At 46.8% G+C, this 23,262-nt stretch overlaps 1 protein-coding gene across 1 annotated transcript in view; it reads left to right on the top strand.

The window, feature by feature from the left end:
- DRC11 (dynein regulatory complex subunit 11) overlaps window positions 1-23,262 on the top strand; it is a 113,546-nt gene that overhangs the window by 49,358 nt on the left and 40,926 nt on the right. Inside the window, exons 8-12 of the mRNA XM_084779500.1 lie at window positions 4,168-4,308; window positions 11,372-11,447; window positions 17,860-17,966; window positions 18,135-18,227; window positions 20,916-20,980. Coding sequence (XP_084635626.1) covers window positions 4,168-4,308; window positions 11,372-11,447; window positions 17,860-17,966; window positions 18,135-18,227; window positions 20,916-20,980 — 482 coding nt within the window. The remainder of the gene's footprint in view (window positions 1-4,167; window positions 4,309-11,371; window positions 11,448-17,859; window positions 17,967-18,134; window positions 18,228-20,915; window positions 20,981-23,262) is intronic.

Here is a 23,262-nt window from a genome sequence, read left to right as displayed (position 1 = left end):
GTATAAAACAGCTTTGCTCTGTCTCCTTAGCCACACAGCTAATAAAAATGTTAAGTTAGAAAACCAGTTTGCTGTGGTTGTAGGAAAATGTCACTCTCAAACACTGTGGCTAGGTGAATTCATTAGCACGACATTTTTAAAAGGGGCACAGACCAAGGTGACATCCAGAATTTCAGTGTAGATGTTCTTCACCTGAGGGGCACCATTTGAAGAATTGATACTAAAGAAAATAACAAGGAAGGTTGATGGAAAGTTACATACAGAGCCAAAAAGTAAGGACCTTAAACTGGGTGTGGATACTCTCTGCCACAGTTGTAGAGCACTACCGTGGTATCCCGAAGACAGGCACGACTGTGTGCAAGTGATGGGGTTGTGTGGAGTTGACCTCTGCCATAGGTGATGGTAACAGTTGGTCATGTCTGCCTTGTTTATAGCATGGATGAAGAACACCAAAGTGTGTGAGTGTGTTAAGATACTCTCTGTAGCCCAGGCTAGGCTCAGACTCATTATGTATCAAGGATAGCCTTGAATTCCAGGTCCTCCTGACTCCATTCCCTAAGTACTGGGGTTATACGCATGTACCACCACATGCATGTATGTTGTGCTTGAGACAGAACCCAGGTCCAGGGTTTCATGCCTGCTAGACAAGCACTCTTCCTGCTGGGTGACGTCCTCAGTCCTCTAGTGTCTTGTGTGTGGTGAGGGTGTTGTTGTTTTGTTTTCTAATGTTTATTTTATGTATATAAATGTTTTGCCCGCACATATATGAGTTCACATGTGTGCTTGGTGCGTGTGGAGATTCAAAGAGGGCACTGGATTCTCTGGAACTGGAGTCACTGCTGTTTGTGAGCTACCATGTGGGTGCTGGGAACTGGACCAGTCCTTTACAAAATCAAGCAGAGCTCTTCACTCCTGAGCCGTCTCTTCAGCTCCCACCCCGACACCAGACACCACCACCACCCCGCCACCCCGCCATGTTCTTATGGAGCTAAGTCCCTGGAGCATGATGCAGTGGAGTACCCACTCTTAAGGTGGGAGACCTCACGCCAGCCCTAAGCCAGACTCCCCACTCTGGGCCCTGTAGCCTGTGGGATCAGGCGCAGGGTTCCTCTCTAACCTGACACACTCGTGCAATCACAAGCCAGTATCTCTCTCATCCCTCCAGACCACACTCTGCCCTCCCCCAGAGTAATGTAAGTGTGCAATACCAGCACTGTTACTTGTCATTTCAATAGGCCCTGCCCTGAGAGAACATCACTTTATATTGTTTCTTTTTCTTTGTTTCCTCCCTTCCATCTTGTGTGTGTGTGTGTGTGTGTGTGTGTGTGTGTGTGTCTGTCTGTCTGTCTGTCTGTCTGTCTGTCTGCACACACATGCCTGTGCACGTGTCTTGCCCTGCAGCTAAGTCTTCAGGAACAAGCAGGGTCTTGAAAGTCAGACCAGGGCGAGCAGCCAAACAGGCTTCACTGTAGTTTAGAGAGCAGTGATTACAGGATTAAGAATGTTGGTGGAATGTCTCAGTTGTCCATAAGAAACATGAAAAGGTGGGGCTGATGCTAGTCAGACTAAAAACAAACCTGAGGGCATCTGGTTAATACATTCCAATAAAGCAAAGAGGACCACAGGGAAGCTTAACATTACATGACAGATGATAGAGAGTGAGAAAAGACCAGCGATTACAGACCACATTCCACCGCAGGCTGTGTCTGCAGCCCGGGGCCTGCCTGTCTAGAGATGGAGATCGGGCCATAGCTTCCTGCACGGACCATGTGTGATCAGATGTTCTGAGTTCAATTCCCAGCACTAAAGTAGGGGAGGGCAGAATAGTGGCACACTAAAGCTAGCAGCACACTTAGGAGGTAAACCACGGTAATAAAGTGGCAATTATTTCAGAATGCAACCACACTCAGAATTTAAGGTATGTGTGACTGCACTGCATCATAGGAAGTGACCCAAAAGAAAGAGCATGAATTCATTACATGGATATGGAGTCTCCAAATCTCTCCCTGAGACTAAAAATTAAATCCTCTTCTGAGTTGTTGGTCAGTAGGGTTCCAAGGACACCCTCAAACCGGTAATTTCTATTGCTCTTGGCTACCCTACAGAACTTGAGGTAACACCCTATTGCTGCAGATACTACACAGTTGAGTCACATGACATAGACAAGTCAAGCTGGTACTGACCTGGAAGCCTCATCCTGACCAGCTAGTGTGCATAGTGCCAGAAGGTTCCACTTACACTACTGAGAGCAAAAAGCATTCAGCAATCTCACCCAGCTGTGAGCCCCATGAACTTACAGCACTGACTGACCTGGCAAGATATACTGACTGGTACAACAGTACCATGAATGTTCTAGAAGTAACCAAATACTTTCTGATTAGATCTAAAGAATTTAGGCCCGGTACTGTTCATTGGGCCCTAACCCCATGGCTGGATGGGTCATAGGTCATAGGTCATAGGGAGAACCTTCTACTATTATTCTGCTAAATGAACAGAGTAATAATTTCCTCAGTTGTGGAAGAGAGGGTAGAAAGATTATAAGAGCCATAGGAAATGCATGTCCATAGAGAAAAATTGCTTGTTAGACATGACAGCAAATCCAAGCACCTAGCACTACAGATACAAGACCTGAACCAAATCAAACCAGTCAAAATGTCAGTGAGGACAGAAGAGTGTCTCAGTAAATCACAACTCTACCTAAGGAACAACTTGCACTTGGTGGCCGTTAAGGAAGGGAGAGTCAGTTTTCTTCAATGATGTGGCCCCTGAGAAGGCTGCCCATGCTCCAGCAGAGGGTCCTACACCCACCCGTGCACATCCAGGAAACCCTAAGTGGAGCCAGTGTTTGTCTGTCTGTACCTATGTATGTATGTATGTATGTATGTATGTATGTATGTATGTTGTTTTAACAAGAGAGCACATGATGTTGAGAGGGAATCGTGGTTGGAGGAAAGAAGAAAAAATGGAGAGGGAGATAGTATGGGGTAGATTTGATCAAAACACATGCATGAAATTCTCAATAAAAAAATTAAAATCAATAAAAATTGAATCATATGCACCCTTCTTTAACATAGCAACATATCTCCATGTTGGTCTGAAAACCAATGTCATGCCTAATTAAGTTCATGAGAGTCCCACTAATGGTAGAGACACACAGGAAGGGTCGTTATGCCACCATTACTAAACATTGTTCTATATGAACTACTGTGCACTCTCAGACAAGACAAAGGGCAAAGACATGGAAATTGGAACGGGCAAGAGATCACCCAGGGCAGATGTGTCCTGTGTACAGAAAAGCAGAGAGAATGACCGAAGAACTGAAAACCATGCAGGCTGAAACAGGAGCCTTGCACTATTAGTGCGCAGAGCAGTGGGCCTGTGTGTGCAAACACTAGTGGAGAGAAAAACACCACAAAAGCCAGTTGGAGCAACAACACCATCATAAAGATGGGATGCCTGAGGTGAACTCAGTAATGATGATTGTGTGCTGAGAGTTACAGGGGAGACAAAGAGGTACGGGGAAGGAGGGGTCTCCACGGGTAAGAGTGATCAGCATCAGAAGCCCCGAGCATCAGTCTAGAGATGTAATTGATCAAAGAAATCCCGGAAGTACATTATTATTTGCTGGATCCTCAAAGAGGAGAGAGAGTGAGAGTGACCAGTCTGTGCTTTGGGCAGAAGACAGATAATTGAGGATACCCAGCTCTGCCAGCTATTAAAACATTACTTAGTAGGAGCCTACTGAGGTGGGCAAATGCTTGAAAAGCTCTAGCTTCCCTAGGCATGCACACAAGCGTAACACACACACACACACACACACACACACACACACACACACACACACACACACACACACACACACGAGTCCCAGTAGAAAGCAGAGCAGCCCTCAGACTGGACTACTAGAGTGTTGAATGTGACATACCCTGCTGCCACTGACCAGCTGAGAGAAGCACAGCCACGTCTAGTGTCAATGTAACCCCTGAAGGGTATGGAGATATGGAGGGAGCTGGCTGATCTCCATCCATTCTCCTCAGGTGCCTTCCATTAAGAGAGCAGAACCCCACAGGATGGGGAACAGTCCTCCTCCTGACCAGAGTGAGTGAGGTGCTATGATTGTTTGTTTTGTTTTGTTTTGTTTTGTTTTGTTTTTGATCTTTTCCACAGGTTATTGAGGATATCCTAGCCAAGCAAGAGGAGGAAGAAAAACTCAAAAAGAAAAAGAAAAAAGAAGAAAAGGAGAAAAAGCTCAAAGAAGGCAAAAAGGAGAAGGAGAAGAAAGGCAACGTGAAAGAAAAGCTTGTGAAGGTAGAGTGTATGAGAATTTTACAAGTCTGATTTCTCTTTTTCTTTGTTCTGTCTTTGCTCTGCTCTCGGGCAGAGGGGTAACCTTGAGGCTGCCAAGGTCACCATCAGTAGCTTCAGACTTCATTGTATTGTAAGTTGGTCAGCATTAGGTCACAATCTCTTCTACATTTCATAAGTATCTACCAGGACAACTGTCAGTGTGGACAACTTGTCAGTTTATATAATTTACATGATTATTCCCCAAGATACATCATCCCACTCGTCTTTCTTCAAGGCAAGCTGCTTGGCAAATCAAGGTGCCACTGTGAAGTGAAATAACTCTGTCTTTGTTAGCCCAAATGTACTCTTTGAATTCATTATAAAGCCTGAATTTAGCCAGGCGTGGTGGCGCACACCTTTAGTCTCAACACCGGAGAGGCAGAGGCAGGCAGGTTTCTGTGAGTTCAAGGCCAACCTGGTCTACAAAGTGAGTTCTAGGACAGCCAGAGCTATTACACAGAGAAACCCTGTCTCAAAAAATAAAATAAAATAAATACTAAACAACAACAACACTGACACTGAGGGTATGCCTCAACAGCACCTTCAGAAATCACCAAGCCAAGGGTAATCTACTAGCATTTACCCCAGGAGACAGTTGGGTAAAAAGATAATAGACCTGCCTTGTTTTTCCAACTCCTCTTTTGTTTTAATTACATGCTATCCAAGTTTCATTTCTCTTGCTAGGATAAAATACCCTGGGGGGAGGGGGGAAGGGAGGTCACAGTGGCAGAAGCTTGAAGTAGCTTGGCACACATAGTCAAGAGCAGAGAGGCGGGCACGCCTTTAATCCCAGCACTCGGGAGGCGGAGGCAGGTGCATCGCTGTGAGTTCAAGGCCAGCAAGGTCTACAAAGCGAGTCCAGGACAGCCAAGATAACATAGAGAAACCCTGTCTCAAAAAAAAAAAAAAAAAAAAAAAGAGTGGAGAGATGTCTCCGGCTTGCTTGCTTGTGTTCAGCTTCATTCCTTCACTCTTACACAGTTCAGGACCCCTGTCTAAAGCACACAGAACACTAGTTCTTCCTACATCCATTAATATAGTGACGACAGTCCCCACAGACGAGCCCACAGGCCAGCCTGATCTGGACAAGGCCTTCTTGAGACTTTCTACCCTGGTGATGCTAGAGTGTGTCCAACTGACAATCGAAGCCGACCACCCCACATATCTTTCCGTGCCTTCAGAGGTAACCGCTTGCTACCCACAGGGAACAGAGCTAGCACCTTATCACACTTCCCCTGCAGGGTGGGATGGGCAGTGGAGGTGGGTTGTCTGTGCGTTTGATGCTATCCCAGGTCAGTATTCCAAGTCTTCATCTTCAAGGGCATCATTCATCCTGGTTAGAAGGCCAGGGAGGGAGGGGCTGGAGCAAGGGCTCAACAGGGTAAGCATAGGATGCTCTTCTAGGGGACTCGATCCCAGCAACCACAGTGTCACAACCATCTGTAACTCCAGGTTCAGGAGGTCTGATGTCATCTTTCTACCTACATGGGTACCATGCACACAAATGGTGCACATACGTACACACACAGATAGACAGGCAGGCAGATATGCATACATGCATACAGACACACAGAAAAAAACACTCTTACGCATAAATTTAAAATATAAATATTTTTTAAAGGTGGAGTACAGGGCCAGGGAGATGCTCATTCATAAAGCACTTACCAAGCATAAGGACCAGAGTTCAGATCCCCAGAGGCCACATAAGTGCCAGCTGGGCTGGCAGACCACCTGTCAGTCCAGCTCCAGGAGACACAGAGGAACCCAGAGCGAGCTGGCCAGTCAGACGTGAAATCAATGAGCTCTAGGTTTGATTGAGAAGTAATCTAGGGCTATTCTTACATAAACCTCAGGCCCCACAAGCACACACATGCACGCCCCGAGACAAACACACATGCAAACAAGCATAGACGCACGTGCATACTACACATATGCAGAAAGTGGCGTGTGTTGGGGGAAAGAGTAGATCCCTTCTGACAGTGACAAGTTGGACTCCATCAAATTCTAACCCTCTAGCAATGTGAATGACATTGGGGGACTTAAACGTGAAATGGCACGCGGTACAAACTACCTCACAAAGGACAATGTATAGAATATCTAACGAATTCTCACCGTTTCAGTTTAAAAAAAAAAAAAGCTTTTTCAGTGCACTTTCGGGTTGTCATCAAAACTCTTTAGGGTTTCAAACTGCAGAGGGGGCAGGAGAGACGATCCCTTGGTGGCAGCGTCCAGGTCTCCCACCAACCTTGGTCGGGGTCCTGGGTAACTTACTGTGGCGCACTTTCTCCTCTCCCCATCTCAGTGATCATGGCTAGTGCACTGGCGGGTTTTGTGTGTCAACGTGACCCGAGCTAGAGGCATCAGAGAGGAAGGAGCCTCAGTTGAGGAGATGCCTCCATGAGATGCAGCTGAAGGGCATTTTCTCAATTAGTGATCAGTGGGGGAGGGCTCAGCCCATGGTGGGTGGGGCCATCCCTGAGCTGGTGTCCTGGGCTCTATAAGAAAGCAGCCTGAGCAAGCCATGGGGAGCAAGGCAGTAAGCAGCATCCCTCCATGGCCTCTGCATCAGCTCCTGCCTCCAGGTTCCTGCCCTGACTTTCTGCACCGATGGACTATGATCTGAAAGCACAAGCTCAATAAACCCTTTGCTCCCCGACTTTTTTGGTCACGGTGTTTTATCACAGTAGTAGATGCCGTGGCCAGGACAGTTAGAAACTGTATTTTAAGATAAGAGTGGGCCAAGATCATGTGACAGCACATTAACTTGATAGAGATGACACAGATACAGTTTTACAGATACATGTCAGCATGTCGCAACTAACTTTCACCTTACACTTGAGTGTCATGTGCTACCCTGATTAGTTCTACCCTGATTAGGTACTGGGAGTTGTTCGTGCCTGTCAGGGTTTGAGGAGGCTTTTCTTGCCCACACAAAATCAGCAGCCGAGCTGATAGACTCTGAAATATGAAACCTAAAAATATGGTGCTGTGCCCCAAATCTGTCTCAATTTTCGTTGATGATTGTGAGAGTAGCTTTTGTCAGCAAGGTGCCTCTGGCTTTTTTGTTTTGTTTTGTTTTTTGTTTGTTTGTTTGTTTGTTTGTTTCCAAAGTGGCCCTGAGGAAACAACACTCCTGGCCACACGCAAGTGGTGGCAGGGTATGGAGAGGGTGGGGGTGGGGCAAGTGAAGTTTAGCCACACCAACCAACAAGGTAAGAATTAGAAGTAAGCGGCTTTCAGCACCCACTCAACCGGTAAAACCTGTAAGTCCTTAGCATTGTGGCATGATGGACAGGCAACACACACGCAGGCAAATAGCAGAGCACAGTGGGAAGTCTCTTCCTTTTGCTGTGACGCAGCAGGAAGATCCAGAGGGAGGGTGTTGTGAATGCCTTCAGGGGAGCCAGACCCTGCAACCTGCCATCAGTGCCCAGTGGGTGCACTAAAGAGGCCCTGAGGGGCATTTGAACAACTCTGAAGAAATGCAAGAGTGGAGCTTATGGAGGAGGCTCACACTCCTCAGTGGAAGCACCACTGGGCAGCCTCACTGGGTGGCAGAACCAAGCTTGCTAAAGTCAACAATGATAACATGAGACAGGGGACATGCAAAGTGCAAGGGACAAGAAGTGAGACCTCTCCTTGGCCTGGCCGAGTGGAAGAGGCTAAGGATTCAGTTCCAGGAGTCAGCTTCTTCATCCATCTCCTCTGAAGATATACACAGGCGTGCACATGTGGGTGTGCATGCCTGGGGCTGGACTTCTCTCTCTTCCGAACAATCTGCAGCCACTTGGCTGAGCTGAGAACAGCAGGGTTCATGGCCAGAAAGTGTCCATCAGAAAAACGCAGGGCTGCGACTAAGTGCACAGTGCACTTATATGACCCCATCCAAGTAAAGATTCAAGGAAAATAAATGACCTTAGGATTGAGACACAGATTTCTGGAGGAAATTTCCTACAATACTAGTCCTAATGAGTAAAATGCTTAGAACAGCAACCAAAGGAGGAGTTACTCAATGACGCTGAAGGCACTTTGAAATGCGCTTTGAGGGGGAAAGCGGAAGCTCCGGGCTGCACTCTCCCCTCCAGTGAGAAGACAGCTCGTGTAACTGGCAATTATGTCATTACTGCATGGAGAGCCGCACCCATTATGTCATGGGAATGTCTAGTGTTTTCTCCTTAAAAGCACCAGGATTAGATGTTTTCCCAACCAGTCTCACCATGGTGTTTGCCCTTGAGAACTTGAGCCGTACTGTTGAAGTAAAAGCAGGCCTTTAGTGTTGCTTCCATGTCCCTGCCTTAAACACCTGGTGCATGCAAAGCAGTACACTGCTTTCAGACAGAGCAGGAAGCTGTGTGTGAGACGGCAGCCTTGCCACGGGGGTGCCTCAGCCCAGAGCAGCGAGAACAGGCACCCTAATAGTCTGCGATTTGTCCAGAGATGCATTCCTATTACTATCATACACTTCCCTTGGAGATTTTTTTTTTTCTCTCTTGCCTACGTACGTGTCTCGGTACCCACAGGTAGGACAGTGGCCAACTGTGAGCTAACCTGGGCCCTAGCTGGGCTTCTTAACCAGTGATCTTTACTTTAACATGAGCCCTGCCAGTCAGGTTAGCTGCTCCTCGGCTCTGTGCCCCAGTCCTTCAGGGACCAAATTCTTTCCTGGCTCTGACAGGCAGGTGGCTTCCTTACCCGCCTGCCAAGCTGTGGTCCTGGAACTCTTTCTCTAGCCCTCCCCTCCCCCTCCCCAGGAGCATCCTGGTCATCTACACAGAAGCCTGTGAAAGGAGGAGCCCACCTTTGCCAAGCAGACCACAGGACTCATCTAGGGCCAGAGGCTGACTGAGGTCTAACTAGATGGCGTTTGAGCATTTCTCTTAAGTGGAGCCCTCTGAAACATAGTCTTTGTGCCCCGCCTCCCTCACTCAGGGCATCCTTGTAGCAGGTGTTGGTGCCTCGTTCCTTCCCACAGTTAAAGAGCAGCATAGTATTTATCTGTGGACCGAGAATGTGTGCTTTACGTTCTTCTTTCACTCAATAAGTGTTTATGAGAGGCAGAAATGCCCCCTCCAAGACTAGGGGGCATCCCTACTATTCACAACCTTTTGTCTTCTCAGGAAGACAGGAAGTAAATATGAGCAAAATCCAGCCAGTGCCCAGTGCTGGGGTATAAAGTTGACTGCTGGGGATTCCTAGGGACCCTGAGGGGCCTGAGTCCAAAATCAGAAACCATTAGCTGCCAGATAAAGGAGGAGGGAGAAAGGAGGGGGCAAGGGAAGAGCATCCCACTGTACACAGCACAGCATCCCCCTCCATGTGGCCGCAGCAAAGTCAGAAGCAAGAAAGTGACCTGGGGACCAGGGCTGGGAGGGCTGCTTGCAGCCTGCTACAGGGGTGGGTCTTTGTCCTACGGGGACAGAGCCAATGAGGAGCTTCAGCACAGATGTCTCAGGGTATCAGTTGAAGGAAGTCTTAAGGTTGATCGCATCTGTGTCTGAGTCCCTTTCGAAAGGACTGAGAGGAAGGCCCCAAGTTGGCTAGTGTATGAGTGTAGAAGGGAGTTTTCTGTAACCTGACGTTTTTCATCCACACCCTTGTTCCCAGAAATAAAGACTCTAAGACTTAAATACTTTTACAAAAACCTAGGCCAATATAGCTAGGTATGTTCCCTGGCTTGCTCATAACTAATATCCCATATATACTATTCCAAGTTCCGCCACGTGGCTGGTTACCTCTGCTCAGGTTTCACGTGTCTGTCCTCCTCTGTCACTCTATCCCAGCATTCACTCTTTTAGATCTCTTCTCTCCTGTTTCCTGCCTCAGCTATAGGCCAATCAGCTGCTTATTGACAGGTGAAGAATCCACACAGTATGCAAGAGATTATACCTACACATGAGAAAAGGTCCTATCAGATGACTGAGATAAGAAAAGGGTAAGCTCTCAGGAAGTGCAGGAGTCAGGACAGGTGTGATTTGGTGCCCATTTGTCTATGAAACTAAGAAGGGGCAACAGTGGGGATTGGAGGCACAAAGCTCATGCGGTCTCCAGGAGTGTGGACACTCAGGGATGGGTGCCACCACAGTGCCCAATACTGGAACCAACCCAGAATAAGACAGGTTATCAGTTTTCCAGTGTCTTGGGAACTCACAGCACACCAGTGAAGAGATTAGCTTAACACACACAGTGCCCTCCTTGTGTTGGTGCAAAAAGCATGCAGGAAGCTTCCGAGACCCTTCGTGGGCTCAGCAACAAGCGTGCTTCCTTTGATCCTTTTGGACAGTAACAATAACCATGCCATTTGTCACCAGAAACTATTGATATGACTGAAACAGAGATGAGAGTCGGCAAGACTAGTTCTTAGCTAGTCTTAACTAGGGGCTCAGAGCAGAGCTATCCACCGAGCAGGTGGCATATGGCAATCTCCTATCTTGATGAACAGAATTGATGGGAGTCAAGAGCAATGTGTTTGGGCTCTCCACAGTGGGATCTCAGGATTCAGAGTTCTCCAGATCCTAACCCCATGGAGGAAGCCAGTTCATTCCCAGGAAGAAAGTGGTGGTTGGCCCCCTGGCTCAGGGAAGGGACAAGTGAGAGGATCAGCCCTAGTACAAACAGAAGCCTAGCAATGGCAAAGGTGCAGTAAAGCCTAGGGTGAAAGAGAAGCTCAAGGCCTGGCTCTGGGGACACTGAGAGAGGATGCAGGCAGGACCCGAGCTGAGAGTGCAGCATGCAGGCAGCACTTAGCAAGTCTTTGCAAGGTAGAACTCAAGCCAGCCCCACGGACTATGGGAAAGCCTCCATGCAGAGAGAGTGCCTGTCCTACAGATGCCTCAGTAACCTGGCTATCCATGCAGCCAGGACTGGTTGTGGCACTCTCTGCTCAGGTCAATAGCAAGGGCACTTCCTTGGTCAACAGCACAAGACCTCTAGTCCTGTCAGCCACAGTGTATGTGCCCCCTGCTGTTTAGTCTTAACAGATTTGCTGTGCCTGTAATTAACAAGAATATTCTTCTGTTCTCAACAGGAAGAAGACGAGGAATGGAAAATGTCACCAAGTCTTTTCCTTCAGTTGATGGAGGAAGAAAATTGCTTATACAAAGGTCAGTCCCTGATAATGCCTGGTACACAAGGGGCTGCCCTGTCTGCTGCCTGTGCCTGAGCTCCAGTGAGTGGGCAGGTCTTAAGTGTTCGAGCATGGGCTGAGCTATGTTGTGCAAATCCAGCCAGAACCTGTTCCTCTCAAGCTCCTTATGCTTCCTAAAAGCCTAAGTTGGTGTGGTCGCTACTGTCCGGTTTAACAAAAACAACCTGGGAAAGAAAGGCCTTGTGAGTGCCAGGGTAGGCACTCAAGGCAGGAACCTGGAGGCAGGAACCTGGAGGCAGGAGCCGAAGCAGAGACCATGTAGGGACACTGCTTACTGGCTTGCTCCTGATGGCTGGCTCAACTTGCTTTCTTATAGAATCACGGGTGGCACCGCCCACAGTGGGCTGGGCCCTCCCACATTAGTCACTAACCAAGAAAATGCTCTCATAGACTTAGCTGCAGGCCAGTCTGATGGAGGCATTTTTTGTAAACTTAGACTTTCTCTTCCCAGCCTATGTTAAGTTGGTTAATTAATTAGCTGATTAATTAATTTAAAATAACATAACCATCACAGTTTTTCATTGTCAACCTGATATCCACCCCCCCCCCAAAATCACTTGGAAGAGAATCTCAAAGATTCGCCTAGATGAGGGCAGCCTGTGAGACTGCCTGTGAGGGGGTTTTCTTGATTGTGATCATTGATGTGGGGAGACCCAGGCCATTGTGGGTGGCACCATTCCCTGGCTTGAAGTCCTGGACTCTAGAAGACTAGAGATGGCTAACTGGGTGACAGCACGGAGGCAGCAGGGTGATTTGTTTCTCTCTGCTCTTGACTGTGATGTGCTATGACTGGCCAACTGAGTTCCTGCCTTGGCTTTCCTATATTGATGAACTGTAGCAGAATAAACCGAATAAACCCTTCATTCCCTAACTTGTTTTGTTTTGGGGGGTTGTTTGCTTGTTTGGTTTTCTTTTTTTTTTTTTTTTTTTGGTTTTGTTTTTTGTGGGGGGTGTTGGGTTGTTTGTTTGTTTGTTTGTTTTGGTCAGGGTATTTGTCATAGCAACAGAAATAAAACTAAGAAAATTGAGGAAAAAGACACACACAGGCTGGGAACATTCTAGAACTCTCTCTAGTTTTGCACTCCTCAACTGACCACACTCTTGCTTAGTGGCATGAAGAAAGGAATTACATTAAGGAAATGAATTCCATATGTATAAATCTTAATCTTCTCAGTTCTGACGAGTCCGTGGCTCAATTCCATTAGCGGAGCTAGAACCTGGCCAGGTGTGTGAGCGAATGGGCTCTGCCCTTTCTGATATCTCCATCGTAATTTTCCAGGGCTGTTATCCAACTCGTTCGTTTCACTGTACCCTCGGGATAAAGCATAACAGCAGATGATTGGCTAGTGTGGCCCTGGTCCCTACGCCTGTTGTGGAAATGCCTGGGAAGTGTAATTAGGATGTAAAGGAGAAATTTTTCAAATGTCAGTTAATCATGGACTTCCTTTCCAATCTGAATCTGATCTGGACAACAATGGATTAGATAGATAGATAGATAGATAGATAGATAGATAGATAGATAGACAGACAGACAGACATACAGATGATAGATAGATACGAGAGAGATTTAATGTTGATTCAAAGTGTTTAGCCCAGCAAATTGAGTTATATATATCCACAAGAACCTGTTTGAGAAGTCATCCAAACATTTACATGCAATGAAGCAGAACAGTTGCCATCAAAAAACATTCATATGTTCACCTGGCAAACTCTGTCTCCACTATATTGCATTCAGTATTGATCTGGAGACCCAAATATGAAGTTAGTCATTTACATGCCCGCAGGGCATCACATGTAGCAAGGGCAGATGGGAGGGGCCCAAGCTGGGATGAAAGCAGAGATGTAGCCTGAGCAGGCAGGACCTTCAGCAATTCAGTTTGCAAGGCCTGACTGGGGCTCCACTGGTGTGTGTGTGTGTGTGTGTGTGTGTGTGTGTGTGTGTGTGTGTGTGTGTAAGAATGATGACTAGCATTACAGTCTTGCCTTTGGGCCTTTTCACCAGCCTATTTGTGCTGTGTGTACACTGTCTCCCACCAGCCTTCAGGACTGTTTCCACACAGAGGAGGCAAGTAATGCCACGTTCATTTTCTCCCAGGCCCTCCCCTGGGAGCCCTCATGACCATCATGGGCCCTCCCTGGTCTCCGCTCACTGCCAGCCACACTCTTGTCATCTCTTCTCTTCCTCACTTTGGCAGCACCATCATTTAAGACAGCCTGAGCAGGAAGGACTCCAGGGTGCGTAGGGCTGTGAGCACGTTTTCACCCTCAGAACTTGGAAGTCCTGACTCTTCCCTCCCCTTTTCACACAACTATGAAGGGAAAAGGAGGGCAGAGGAAGATGGCGGGGTGGGGGGGGGGGGAGGGGCGGCCACGGGAGGCGGGGATGAGGAAACCCTCCGTCATGACACTAGGTACTCAAAAGCTGCAGCCTGGACGTACTAAGGAATCAGGACTTGCACTGTGCAGACCTGAGAGAGCAGTCCATGCACCAGCTGAAGGAGCCCCGGGGCCACATCTCCACAGCCCCTGACACTTATCTTCCCCAGCATGCCCATCACACCCCCACAGCAGCTGTGTGCCGCCCGCTCCCCTCGCTCACAATGCTTGTCCCTTCAGGCCTCATGCCAGGATTGCCTTCCGTTGGGCCTCTGCAGAGTAGCAGTCTCCTCCCCAAGCAAACCCACCTTGCCCCTTTATACTCAGCTCAGAGGCCAAGTCATGAATGTGTGTGGGCTTCCCGTGGTGGGGGGGGGCCTAAGTCCCAATGGGCAGGGCCTGTCACCTACTTGCTCTGCAAGCAAGGCCTGGTCTGAGACCGATCAGCACAGCAGCACCATAATTAACACAGAATTTACTTCCTTCATGAGTGAATAAACGTGGGAAATGAATGCACGGACTGTGTGACCCAGTGGCAGATGGCACAAGAGTTCAGTTTCCACTGTCTTTTTTAACTGTCTTTTAGTGCAAGCAGTGCATGTGCACATTTCTTCTTGACCAAAAAAACAAAAAAAACCTAAGATGAATTTTGGGGAGATTTGGTATTCCCATGGGAAACCAGGGCTTGCAACCTACAACACCCCTCCTTAACCACTGCCACCTATTGGGCACAGTCTGTGTCCATGAAATCCAGGAAGCAGGGAGAAGCCTCAAGTTGTCTGCTAGTTGGCAGCCTAGCCCGTCATCTTCCAGGTCTGTAATTTAGTAGGGATCTCTTCATCCTAGATTCCTTTTCATTAAAATCAAAGGTTTGCCCTCTCAAACAATACATTAGCATTTTAATCACTGAGATTAAGCTCCTCCACCCCTCTCCACTGCACCGCCCACCCCTTCCCTTCCTTGTGAAAGGACCCTGGCCTGCTTTTCACAGTCTTGGGATAAAAAGCTCTTTCTGGCTGCAGGAGAGTGAGGGCAGCAAGTGCCCTCTGAGGGTCTCAAGCAGTTTCCTGCATTTACAAATGCCCATGAACTCCCTGAAGGGATTGAAAAGTGCCCTGTGCAGAAGTGTCATGAGAAAGCAACATTTTCGATGGAAAAATCGGCCCACTGAGACCTTCTCAAGGGGAGATCAGATGGCTCCTTGTGCAGGACCGTATTATAAAGCTTAGCGGCTGGGACCCCAGTGTGTGAACCTGTTACTGTGACTGTTACAGGAATACTCGTGTTGTGGTTCCCTCCCTGTTAAATATTCCACACTCCTTCTATTGCTGAAAGCCTCGTTCTCAAAGGGGGTTAGGAGGGATGGGGGGGGGCAGAGTGCTAAGAAGTGGGTCCCTGTAAATAGCAGAGCGACTTTGCTCTCTGATGTCTGACTATAGCAGGTAAACTTGGTGGTGCTTGAAAACTTACCAATCCTGCAAGCTGGAAACCTGTCAGGTAGTTATCATTAGTAAATGGCACTTTATAACACACTCTCCTTTTACTATTGTCAGGGAAAAAAACAAAGGTTTTGTTTTGTTTTGTTTTGTTTTAAACACAGAAAAGGAAGCCAGTCTAGGAGACCTCTAGGTCAAGGCAGGCTTGGACTACATAGTGAGACCTTGTCTCAAAAGGGAGGCATCTATAAACCCTGCTGTTCTACATTTTAGAATAATGTGTATTTCAGGAAATGGGATTATTAAGATATTTTTATTTAACTTTCATATATGTATACAATACATTTTGGTCATAGTATTGGTCCCAGCCCCCCTCCCCCACTCTCCCTAAACTCCCCTCAGCATGGCCCCCTCTCACCTTCATGTTCTTTCATGTAGTACATAGTCTACTGAGCCCATCCCACATGTGCATGATATGGAAGCCAGAGTGTGGGTGACCACAGCAGTAGTAGCCTAAAGAAAAATGGCACCCCCCCAAGCAGCCATAAACTTCCAATAGATCCTTAGCTAGGGGAGGAGCTTAATGAGCCCCTCCCAGACCCAGGTTGAAATGCTGGCTGCCTTGATCTTTGCAGGTAAACAAGCTCCTGTGGATTCGTGGGTGTAATGGTCATGCCATGTCCAGAAGCCAGAATTCCATAGCTCTCATGACCATCTTCCTGCTCTTACATTCTTTCCTCCCCCTTTTCCACAATGTTCCCTGAACCTTGGTGAGATTGATATAGAGATCCTGTTTAGAGATGAGCATTCAACAGTCACTTATTCTTAGCACTTTGCCCATTAGCAGCTGACCATTTCAGACAGAAGCTTCTCTCACCAGGGTTAAGGGTAGCCCTAGTCTATGGGTACAGACGTAAATATTTAGAAGGCGGTTTGACAACATGTCCATTTATCAAGACAACAGTAGTAATGGGTTCCCACTAGGACCTGTGACTTCCATTGCCATGGTTTTTTAAAATCATGTTTACAGTTTTAGGTATGAATTTCTCCTTGTAGAGCAGATTTCAAATCCAATCAGAAAGTTGTTGGTTGTCTCACAGTAGTAACGCCAATGATACGCCAGTGGGCACATCTTGCCTTGCAGCTTGCAAGGTTCAACTCTAAGTAAGAAAGACCATTTATGACTTTTTCTTCTCCAGCAGCTGCATAGCACCATGAAAGCTAGCCAGCAGAGAAGAAATTTCCTGGTCAGCTTCAGCTTCATTTCTATATGTCTTTAGTAATGGAAGCTCACCATATGGTTATGATGGGCAACCAAAAGTGATGGTCATAGCCTATGTTGCTTTTCAGGGGGTTCTTTGGACCTTTGTTGACCAAAAACTTCTTACAGAAACTGTCCCACACATGACAGTGGGATTTTCATGTAATAACATAAGTCCTCTTGTAAAAGCACCATCTACCTATACAAGGTACCCTTTTTACCAGGCTCTCCCTTGCCAGGCCAACGACGATACATCTTGAATTTCAGCCTCTACTTTTTTTATCACCTTCACACTAGCTTCCTTCCAGTGGTACCATTCATCCCCTCTCTCCACTCTGGCATCCATCCTGTGCTCTGGACCAGTCACTGAGGCACTTCACATGCAGCTGCCCTGCCTAGGGAAGAGCATATGGAAGAACTGGGTCTATAAAAAATGCACCAGTTTGAAATGTGTGGGGGTGGTTTTTTGTGGGTTTTTTTTATGTTTCTTGTGAGTCCACACTCTGTATTTTCAAGCACCTGCCTCCCCTCTGTAACCCCCCACAGGCTTGCCCACGTATCTCGGTGGTAGAGACTATGGTGTGGTAAGATGGAACCGGTGTGGTAAGATCATCACATCCACCTCAGCTCACATCTCTCTCAGGCAGGACATAGGGGAAGTGAGTGAGAACCCGTGATGGCGCCGGAATCCATCCAGGCTCTGTGCCAGCTAACATCTGCTGACCTCAGGGTTTGTCTAGGAAGTAAGGTGGACCCACCTCACTTGTGCGTAGTGACAGCCATTGCTTATCCATATGTGACCTTGTGGCCACTGGGTTAGTGTCTATAGCTTGCAGTCTTGACACACACTTTAGAAACTTGACCTTGTGTCTATGTCTTCCTGAAGCCATTCTTAGCTCAGACTCCCCTACACACACACACACACACACACACACACACACACACACACACACACACCAATGTTATTTCACAATTCCTGATCTAGATAGCTCCTCAGTTGAGGCTTTCTTCTCAGGAGATTCTAGGTAGTGCTGAGTTGACTAAATCAACCACCACGGCATCTTTACTTGATGTTTTCACATTCCATTTCTCTCTCTCTCTCTCTCTCTCTCTTTTAAGATATCATATGACAGGTCTGTGAATCCCCATCATGTTCTAGCTTTTTTTATTCAAATTTCTGTTCTAGAAACAGGACAGATTGATGTGTGTTGAAATTACAGTAACAGCTCTCATTAACCTAGATATTGACCGTATTTTTTTTTCATTTCCCTTTTCTCTGTCTTTGTGGAGTGCAGACATGTGGATGAATAAGGATGAATCTTGGAATTTCCCCCAGGACTATGACCCAGAATTGATCAAGGAGAAAAAACGGAAGGAATTAGAGATGGAAATAAGGGTTCAGGTATGACCGCACTTATCAGCCCGTAGGAGAGAAGAAGCCACTTGCTGCAATCATTACGCTTTTTCCTGTTTCCAAACTGACGAGCAAGCCAAGAATTTAACACCAAGGAGACACAAGGCCTGCAAAGTCACCTAAAAGCCAATGTATGTATTTTGCATTTTCTCCTAGGTTGACGAGTTGATGAGACAAGAGCTGAAAAACCTTAAGCTAGTTGTGAACAGACAGATAGAACTGCCATCCCAGGAAAAGAAAGGGAAGAAGGTGCGTATTAAGGAGCATAGACAGCCACAGATAGCAGTGCCTGCTGGGTGGCTGCTTGCTCCCAGGATGCCCCTCATCATGCGGTGGTTTCAATAAGAATGGCCCCCATAGGCTCATATATTTCAATGCTTGGACTTCAAGGAGCGGTGCTGCTTGGGAAGAATTAGGAGGTGTGGCCTTGTTGCAGGAAGTGTGTCACTTGGGCATGAGCTTTGAGGTTCGAGAAGCCTAGGCCAGGCCCAGTGGCTCTCTCTCTCTTCTCCTGCTGCCTGTGGATGCTGATGTAGAACTCCCAGCTACCTTTCCAGCACCATGTCTGCCTGCGTGCCACCATTTTTCCTGTCACGGTAAATGAACTAAACCTCTGAAACCGTGAGCAAGCCCCAATTAGATGCTCTTTTTTATAAGAGTTGCCTTGGTCACTGTGTCTCTTCAGAACAACAGGCCACTGACTAAGATGTCAAGCGTCCCTTCTTTTGCTGATATCCACTGTTCACCACCAGTGCTCAGTGGCATGGCCTTTAAGTGGGATTAGCCCTGCCATCTGAGAAGATCCTCCCCAGGACCACACATTACAGGCTCATATCACCCAAGCCCTAGAGAGGGTGAGTACTATCAGAGGGTCACAGCAACTGCCCCCAATCCCTCTTCCCCCATCAGCTCCTGTGGTGAATGACAGGAGCAGCAGGGTTTATGAGTGGGAGAATCAGACTGAAAGGAACCGGGTGGCTCAACTCTTAAATTGCGCACACATCCATCCCATGGTGGTTTGCAGCAGCCAGTTGGACTTCAGAGGGTCTAGTTGATTCCTTTGGCCTCCCTCCTCTTTCCACCTTCGTTTCCTGCAAGATTCTTCCCTGCAGTGTTATCAGAGACACTAAGCCACCCTGCCTCTGACTCGTGAGCTCAGTTGTACTGTGTTCAGTCTTGGCATCTTGAGGGACACAAAGTCTTAAGATACCTTTCTTGGTCCATTTTGTGCTGAACTTGACTCTGAAGTCAGTTAGATTGTCCCTCCAAGCTCTGTTCTGAAGACAACTCACTGGCCTGGCACAGTCCTCTCTCCTTTATAGGGGCAGCTCTTGGTGCCACTGTTCAGCTCCACGTGTGTCGTTATGTTCATGGCTAGACACAGAAAAAATATATATATATGTATATCACAGTGGGTGATATATATTGGAGGTGACTGCAACCTCCTCCCAGCTTTTTTTCCTCCTTACCAGTCAGGATCAAGGCCACACCAGGCTTACCTCACTCCTCCCTCTGACCCCATCTCATTTCCTGAAATATTGCATCTACAAGATGCCACCATGTCACAACAGGTGTCAGGTGCTCTCAAGAGATTGATGGCAATCATGTAGCTAGAAGAGTTCATACAGCCCAGCCCAAGCCCTGGTGACCCGAGGATCAACTCAGGGCAAGGTAAACATTCATTGGTTACAAAGAGTCTTACAGGGATACTATTAGCCAGGGACAGGACATGGAAGGGAAGGACAGCACTCGATAGATTCCAGCACTTACTGGAGATGGCGACTTAGAACTTACCTACCATCGTGAGTGGTCTTTCCTGAACACAAGTCTGCTTTGGTCACTCCCCATACGCACTCTCCAATGGCATCCCTGTCTCTCAGGAATAGATGCTAGTCTTCCTCCAGGAGGCCTTTGGAATCTCCATAGCAGCTCTTATTTCTTTGCATATACATGGTGCTCTGTGCCATATCTTATTTGTGCTTCATAACTGGCGGATGTTACATTTGCCAATGATGCCATGTTAACATCTTTCTTCTACTTAAGGACAGTGAATGTAAACATGTATAGACATTAGCAACCTTCTCTGTCTCAGAGCAAATCCTTAGTGTATATCGTTGTATGGATTAATTGTTAAGTCTAGATCCTATGGGGATTGGTCCCTATAAACTAAGTGAGAATCTTGGACTGTCATACTCTGACCTCCAGAAAAAAAGTGAAAGAGAAAGGGAAAAGTTATTTTAAAATTAATTAATTAAAGATGTAAAATAAAATTGCAACAATAATTAGGAGGGGAGACTTCTAAGCTATTTTTATGAGCCCTCTACCATCCTGAAACCAAAGCCAAATAAAGACACCACAATAAAAGAAAACTAGGTGTCAGTATTCCTGACTAACAAGGCCACGCATAGCCTCAACAAAACTCTAGCAAACTGAATTTGGCAGCACTTGCATGGATTTTGCTCCAGGACCATGCAATGCAAGGATGGTTCAACATGAACAGATAGGTCCCTGTGCCCCACCACATTGACGGAATGGAACCGAAAAGCCGGAATCATTCATTGTTACAATCCATTGCCTTGCTCATTGTCACTTCAGAGATGGGAGAGTATGTAACAAAGCTCAATATCCTTTCATGAGAAAAACTCTCAACAAGTTAGATATAAAAGGAATTTGCCTCCATACAGCACCGCTGTGTTAACACTATGCTGTGTTCTTAAGAAAATACGGACATACAGATTGACAGGCAGACAGGCTAACGGACAGACAGATAGATGTATATGGAACAGGACAGAGAGCCCAGGCAGCCCTGATGCACAAATACACGCAACTAATTTTTGTCAAAGATGCACAAGCAATTCAGAGAAGAAGGGAAAACCATCAGGACTCATCTACATGCTCATTTTAATAAAACCATCGCTTATTTCCACTTTCTTTCAGCAAACTAAAGGGAAGAAAGGCAGGAGAGGGAAACGGGGAAAGGATAAAGACCTGACGGCTAACAGGTGAGGGGTGGGTTGGTTCTGGGGTGACAGATATGGGGAGTGGACGGCAGCGGAGAAAATAAGAAATGCAGAGATGCACCCCAAATTCCAGAACAGGCCAGTGTGAGGCAGCCCCTCTCAGCCCTACCATGCTCCTCCTGGACAGAGTGGTGGGCACAGGAGGAAACCCTGTATGTGCTCTAAATTAGAAAACAAAAAACAAAACAACAACAACAAAAAAAAAACACCAAAGGACTACCTGCCTGGAGGGAAACCTGCCCATCACATCAGAGTTCCTGTAACTTTTTAAAATTCTAATACTTATATGGAAGTCAAGGGTGGTGATGTTTATTTTTTTTAATGGCTCAGAAAATTATATCATGAAACTTCAGAGCATGCAAGGTGAGCTCCTTCTGGCTGAGGGAGCCTCACTTCCTTTATAGCCTCGCCCTGCCACCCACGGGCACTTCATCCAGCTTGCTGAGAGAGCTGGTACAGAGATTCGGTGGCGCTAAGTCTCCAAGGGGACGCTTGCAAACCTTGAGTTTCACCAGCCCAACTCCAGTACTAATAGATGGCCTAAAATGCTTGTGTTTAGTAAACTTGGCACACAGACACGAGGACAGTCACATGGTCAGGGAGTTCAAGAACACTGCTGGGTGGAGTCTGGGTATCATTCCAAAGTGCCCTTCTTTTGCTGTGGGTTTTACTCTTAGTAGACATAAGTGACATCTGTGGGAAAAGAAGCCTAGTCCCTCTGCAGTCACCCCTGAGGCAGCCAGAGTACCCCACAGCTGGTGCATGCTTGGAAGTAGCTCCCCCACTTGAGGTTGCCTTGTTTGGCTGCCTGGTGCCTACAGGGGTGCTCAGGAGCATTTTGAGACTCCAGGGCTCTCATTCATGGAAAGACAGACACCTGTCATTGCATGAATGTTGAAACTGCCCAGGAGAGAGACACATGGTCATTTTGAGGAGGGTCTGGCCAGGCAGACCACAGAACCGCAGGTGCGTTCCAAAGCTTTTGTGTAGTCCTTTCCTCCTTTTTTTCTTGCCTTAATTCCAAAATGGAGTAAAGTAATGAGAAACCAAGAGCTAACATTGGGTCTCCTCATATGATCCTGTCCCTAGTTAAAAGCATTCACCTACATTCCTTTGTATTTGAAGTGTCACCAAATACAGTGGTACTGACCAGCATGGCTGCAGGTGGACAATGGACAATGACTGCTGGACGCTGAAGGTGTTCTGGAATACTTCCTTGCACTTGAACCTGTCATAAGCAGTTTGTTCTAGTTTTCTTTCTCATACTATAATTTTAAAAAACAAAAACAAAACAAACAAACAAAAAGAAAACCACTGTCACTGAAATCAATTCAGGAGGGAAGAGGGCTATTTTAGCTAAACATCTCCAGATCATGGCCCATCACTGAGGGAAGTCAGGACAAGAACTTGAAGGTGAGCCTGCTTGCCATCCCACACAGCATTACCTCCAGCCAGGTCACATACAGCCAAGGAGTACAGCAGAAAGTGTGGAGTATGCTGATTGCTAGCTGGCTCCTTCACTACTCATGCTCAGGTAGCTTTCATACACAGTGTAGGACCACCTGCCTAAGGAATGGTGCCGCCCGCAGTGGGCCGGGCTCTCCTATACCAATTAATGACAAAGACAAGTCCCTACAGGCTTAACCATGGGTCAATCTGATCTAGATGACCCTTCAATTGAGACTCCCTTCTCTGATGACTCTTAATCTGTGTTACATGGAGGGTTAAAGCCAGCTATAACACAGCTCTGTGGTGAAAAGATCTGAGGCTGTGTTTCCCATTCATTTCAATTTCCAGAAATATAAAGCCACTGCCAGCCACCTTATCCTTTCAGCTTTAAGCCTAATGATCAGACTCTAGGCTCCTGTTAGCTCTACAGTAGTACTGCAAGACAGCTTCTGTTTCTCTCATCAAACTAAGTAACCTTTAAACCAGTATTTGCTCAATATACTTTAAGGCCATTTTCTTTTTTTTTTTTTAACTCTTTTTTTTTTTTAAGATTTATTAATTATGTATACAGTGTTGTCTGCTTGTAGGCCAGAAGAGGGCATCAGGTTACATTATAGCTGGTTGTGACCCACCATGTGGTTTCTGGGAATTGAACTCAGGACCTTTGGAAGAACAGGCGTGCTCTTAACCACTGAGCCATCTCTCCAGCCCCCAAGGCCATTTTCAAGTTGAATTTTTTTCCCATATCAAATGTTCATTTGCCTATGAAAACAAACCAAAATACATATGGTTTTGTGTTTGGAAATTCCTAATAT

Source organism: Acomys minous (genome assembly GCF_964271855.1).
Source record: "Acomys minous genome assembly, chromosome: 4".
Lineage (NCBI taxonomy): Eukaryota > Metazoa > Chordata > Mammalia > Rodentia > Muridae > Acomys > Acomys minous.
The sequence above is the reverse complement of the archived record's forward strand: the minus strand, read 5'-3'. Positions and strand labels throughout refer to the sequence as shown.